This window comes from Corvus kubaryi, unplaced genomic scaffold (assembly GCF_017639235.1).
Source record: "Corvus kubaryi isolate FWS band 111438036 unplaced genomic scaffold, C.kubaryi_AGA036_p1.0 68, whole genome shotgun sequence".
In the NCBI taxonomy this organism is placed as follows: Eukaryota; Metazoa; Chordata; class Aves; order Passeriformes; family Corvidae; genus Corvus; species Corvus kubaryi.
Window position 1 is genome coordinate 19,163,424 of NW_024582056.1, and position 5,483 is coordinate 19,168,906.

The window sequence follows — 5,483 nt, forward strand, 5'->3', positions numbered from 1 at the left end:
CGCGGAGAGGGAAGCGCGACTGTCGACGGGTCTGCGGGGGAGAGTGGGGCTGGGGGTCGCGGGCTCCGTCTGCAGGCGAAGCCCCCCATCCTCCTCGTCGCTCCAAGCCGGGAAAAACTCCTCCGAGTTTTTCTTGGCGGTGGAAGGGCTAAGCAGGGCTCCTGCCTCCGTATTGTCGGCTTTCCCTAGCAACTCGGCTTTTTTTTGTTTTCTTTTCTTTCTTTGTTGTTATTGGTGTTGTTATTGACGGGTGATATTGTCGGCCCTGCCGTTTCGCTGGGCTTTCCAGCGCGCTCCTCTTTCCGCTTGGTACTTTTCTTTGCCGCCGAGCAATAAACAGGTTCCTTCCGAAAGGCCAAAATGTCGGTACCTGGGGCGCACGTTTATTTCAAGGCATTTTCCTTAAGCCTTGAAAATGTCCCGTTCTGTTCCCTGAACTTTTCATACTCTGATTATGGCGGGTATCATAGATGGGATTTGCATGAAGCGAAAGAGGGCATCTACATCCCATTACAGGCATCGGAGCAGAAAGGCATATCGGCGTTAATTCAAAGAGAAATTGTCGTCACCCAGACTGTCCTTGGGATCATTCCACATTTTCTTAAGAATGTAATAGATTAGAAAGTGAAACATAGATATATTTTTTTAACTAACTGTTTTTGTATCCGGTGTCGTTGAAGCGTTTTCGTTGCTGGTATTACCAAAATTCTCGGCGGCGCTACGCATAGGTTCCACTTCATTCTCCAAATGTCCCTCTTTTCTCTCCCCCGACACATAAAAGTGTGAATATTTATAACCGAATGCATGCAATGCATAACTTCTTAGGGTTTTTAATACATGTATGTAGGCAAGTAGGAAAACACGCTGTTGAACAAGGGACAGCGTTTGAAAACAGATCATTTTTGTGCTGCAAACATTTCCTACAAAGTGACTTTTAACAGCATGCATTTCCTACTTTTTCTTTTTTTTAACCTTGATTTTGGAAATGCAGTAAAAGTTGAGACAGAAGCAATGAGTGATTTACAAGTGGCTTCTTCAAAAGAATTCCCAACATAGTTTACACAAAAAATATCATTTCAGCAACAATAACAAAAGACAGCAGAATAAAGGGAGTGCAGAAAGCCTACTCTGTAACACATTACAAAAATTACATCGGGCTACTCTTTGTGTATAAGCGGTGTCTCTGAAATTAAAATACATGATCCTTCTTAACTGTTTGACAAAGTTTAATTAGTTTCTTCACAAACATTATTGAAGAGGTCCTTTTCTAAGGCTGACATAAATTATGACATAGTAATACTAAGAATGTATTTCTGGACTAGGCAAAAAAAAAAAAAAGGAAAAAAGGCAAGATCGTAATAGAAGCAATAAAGAAAGAAAACTGCTTGAAATGTTAGCTATTTTGGAACAGTTCCCATTCCTTCTCCCAAAGTATCCTGGTATTTTATTACAGTGATTTACCATGACGGTGATATTTTGAAATAAATCCTAAATTTCTGAACATTTGTAAATCAAGAACTAAAATATTAGGTTAATATCTGGACAATTTGCAGTAATAATGAGGCCTAATGAGGTTGCTAGAAAGATAAAATGGTATTTACCAAAACACCTGATGGGATAATTTGACTTGCTGTGTTTTACTACTGATGATAAAAAGAATATTGATTGCAAATAAATCACCGTCTCTAAACGCTTGTAAACAACTTGTGTTTGCTCTGGCCAGATCAAAGTAAAACTTATTAGACAAAGTGTCTACATATTCATATTCTACAATGCGTGGATCAGTTTTCCTTCCAGAGTTTAAAGGCTCTTCTAACAGTTAGAAGTTAATGTTTTACTTCAGAATCTTGGTGTATGATTTGGGGAGCAGGGGTGGTGGTGTTGACTTGTGTGTGGAAAATCTTTTACGTTATAAGTCTCTCGGTACTGAAGTTGTGCATTCATCTCCCCAGTCTCGTCTCACTAGGAGCAAAAATAAAGAATGCTCTGCATGCATTTCTAACATCCTCCTGGATACTTTGCAGATAAATGCGACGCTGTGCACGGGCATTAGTTTGTAACTGCGGTGAAGTACCTGTTTTATGTGCCTGATAATTTCAAGGGCACAGTAAATTGTCTTGCCGAGGCAAAGGCGAAGTTGATGCGTTTCCATCGTTTGATTTGGTTTGGTTTGCGGAGAAAATACTCACAATGACTGTCAGAGCCCCGCTTAGCACCTCTCTTTCCTTTCCCCGCAAGAAGGGGGAATCATTTGGGAACACCTCTCTGTCTTGACCTAGATGTGAAGAGCCTGGAGCAGGGAGGGCAGAATTTGGCTGTGAAGACCCTTTGCACCACTGAAAGGCGTATTCCGGCTCCCGGAGTAGCCTATTCAGGTCTGTTAGAGACGCTAACGAGATAATTGATGTGCTTTTTCCTCTCCGCTTGTCTGAATGTGTTGCAGGGCTCCCAGTACGAGCTGAAAGATAATCCGGGTGTCCACCCTGCTACCTTTGCTGCCCACACTGCCCCTGGCTATTATCCCTACGGACAGTTCCAATACGGGGACCCGGGGCGGCCCAAAAATGCCACCCGGGAGAGCACCAGCACCCTCAAGGCCTGGCTCAACGAGCACCGCAAGAACCCCTACCCCACCAAGGGCGAGAAGATCATGCTGGCCATCATCACCAAGATGACCCTCACCCAGGTCTCCACCTGGTTCGCCAACGCCCGCCGGCGGCTCAAGAAGGAGAACAAGGTGACCTGGGGCTCCAGGAGTAAGGACCAAGAAGATGCAAACCTCTTCGGGAGTGACAATGAGGGGGACCCTGAGAAGAATGAAGATGATGAGGAAATTGACTTGGAGAGCATAGATATAGATAAAATCGATGAGAATGATGGGGAGCAGAGCAACGAGGAAGAGGAGGAGAAGCCTGAGCTCCTGAGACAAAGCAGTGAAGAGGAGCACTTGGAAAAGGAGAAGGATTTGGCACTCTCAGGCTCTGAAGGGCTGAAACCCAAAGACGCTCTGGCCATGGTGAAGGAGGCCTCTGACAATAGCACGAGAATCATCAGTCCTGGGGGACCAAACAATTTACAGATGCCATCTCACAGCAAACCCAAGATTTGGTCTTTGGCAGAGACAGCAACCAGTCCTGATGGTGCCCTGAAATCTTCTCCTCCTCCACCCCCTCCTCCCCAGGTTAACCACACTTCTCCTCAGATCCAGCACCCTGCTTTTCTCCCTAGCCATGGACTCTACACATGCCAGATTGGCAAATTTCACAACTGGACTAATGGGGCTTTCCTTACTCAGAGTTCCCTTCTAAACGTGAGGTCCTTTTTGGGAGTAAATCACCACCACGCTGCTCATCACAATCATCACCTCCAGGCCCAGCAACAATCTTCTGTTTTAACAGCAACCCTGGGCGCCCTAAGCAGCGAAAAACCTTCAGAGAGGACCAGTCCCAAACACATAGGTAATTAATGCATCAGGCTTCCACCTCTCCCTCCACCCCCAACACATGCACGTGAACTTCTCCTTGAGGAATGGTGTCACACTGGTGAAACTGATTGCTTTTAACGGAGCTACAGTTTACTCTTGCGCTGATTTCCGGCCCCCCCACCCAGCATGTTGGTCACATATATTAAGCACATTTCACGTGGCCTATTACATCCACACCCTATACGCCCATCAGGTAAGATCGAAATGCAGGAAGGGCACAGTGAAACATATAGGTTTGAGATTTCCTTCCCTCCATCATGACCCTCATCTCCCAATAATTTCAATGACAGTAAAAAATGTGTCAAGAAAAGCTTGCAGACTACTAAAATACTGAAAGTAGGGTGTAGCGCTGTACACACATACACATATATCTACACACATCTGAACAGGAGGGTGAGAGGGAAGGGTGTTCTCTGCAAAGTATCGAGATTTGTACTGTTGTTATTCTAAAATGGTTCTCCTGTTTTTGTTTGGCTTTTTTTCTTTCTTCTTTTTTTTCTTTCTGTTTTTTTTTTTCTTTGTTTTGTTTTGTTTCTTTTTTTTTTATCTGTTTCCTTCTAGAAAGAGAAAATGTACCAAGAACTGACTCCCCACCCCAGCCGCTAAAATCGCCCTTCCAGCCTGTCCGTGACAAGTGAGTTTGTTTTCACTCTAGGAATGTTACTTATGTGAAACAGAGTGTTTGAATAATAAAGACTAATTATAACACCTAATCATCACCATAGTAATACATACAGACAATGAGAACAGCACAGGAGTTGCTCTAATCTTTTCAAACTTAGACTAAATTGCAATTGTATATAGCCAGACTGTAACTTTTCTAAAACTTAACAGATCTCAAAGATCTTGTGCTAATTACACCAGTGACAATGATTTTTTGTGTGATTATCTATTACTAATATGCTATCGCAATAGACAGGCAATTAAAAAAAAAAAAGATTTTTTTTCCTGAAAAATTGTTACGTCTTTTTTTTTTTTTTCTTCCTCCCTTCCCCCCCTGCAGCTCTTTGGCTCAGCAAGAGGGAACACCGAGAATTTTAACAGCTCTCCCTTCTGCTTGATTAAATGATTTGGTGAAAAAATATTACAGAGACTGGTATTAAGGACAGAGAGAGAGAGAAAAAAGGAAACGGTATAAGTGACTTCCATCAATCTCTTTTTGCAATAAGGTGGTGCAAATCCATAAAAGCGATTACACAAATCTGTAGATGGATCCCCCTCCTCATTGTACCATTTCAGATCGTGTTATTCTAACCATTCTTGGATTATTTGTTTCGTAAATGTTTCCCATGTGTTTGTGGTTTTCTTTTTTCTGTATATAGAGTGATTTCAGATTGTAAATAACACGTCAGCAAAACTTGTCTAAATCATATATTTTTGTCTAATAAACTAAATGAAATTATGAGCTCTCTTCAGGTATGTATTCTGTTGCTGCAGATCTTATGCATATATTGCAAATCTATTCGAACTTTTATCATTTGTTTTCTAAAAAGTCAAGTCTCCTCCTTTGGGTAACTGAAACTTAAAGTAGCAAGTCCAAGGTATTTTGCCGAAAACAATCTGTGAGCTTCCTTTTTCATACACGCAAATTTAAGAAGTGAAGCTGGCTCTTGCCTTAGTAATATTAAAGTTATTTTTCCAATTGTGTTGAATCAGATGTGTCCTGTAGTATCCATTTTCCAGACATAAATGGACCTGACTTCCACTTATGTTACAAAATAGTTTCTTAAAATTGAAAGGGACAAGTTTTCTCACATTTTCCTAGTGTATAACTTTGCTGTCCAAACTGGTTGCTAAATTGGATCAAGAGCTTTAGTGCTTTGGTATATATTCCAGCCCAAGACAAAAAAAAAAAATCATAGTTTAGGGAAAAGAATTATTTGTAAGGATTTGCGCTTGGAATAAACACAGAGGAAATATGACAGTGAAAGATGTTTTCCTGTGAGATTAAACACAATTTAGCAGGACAAAAAAAAAAACCAAAACCAGGCAGCTCTTG

At 41.7% G+C, this 5,483-nt stretch overlaps 1 protein-coding gene across 1 annotated transcript; it reads left to right on the plus strand.

The window, feature by feature from the left end:
- The first annotated feature begins 39 nt into the window (after nt 1–39).
- IRX1 (iroquois homeobox 1) lies at nt 40–4,886 on the plus strand. Its single transcript, XM_042048872.1, has 3 exons — nt 40–3,458; nt 4,046–4,118; nt 4,488–4,886. Exons 1-3 carry the CDS (start codon nt 2,405–2,407, stop codon nt 4,543–4,545), a joined length of 1,185 nt encoding a protein of 394 aa, XP_041904806.1. The 5' UTR covers nt 40–2,404; the 3' UTR covers nt 4,546–4,886.
- Nucleotides 4,887–5,483: the final 597 nt, after the last annotated feature.

Coding starts and splice junctions, on each gene's coding strand:
- IRX1 (XM_042048872.1), top strand. CDS start 2,405: ATGTGCTTTTTCCTCTCCGCTTGTCTGAATGTGTTGCAGGGCTCCCAG. Junction 3,459..4,045: donor GACCAGTCCCAAACACATAG/GTAATTAATGCA, acceptor GTTTCCTTCTAG/AAAGAGAAAATGTACCAAGA. Junction 4,119..4,487: donor TTCCAGCCTGTCCGTGACAA/GTGAGTTTGTTT, acceptor CCCCCCCTGCAG/CTCTTTGGCTCAGCAAGAGG.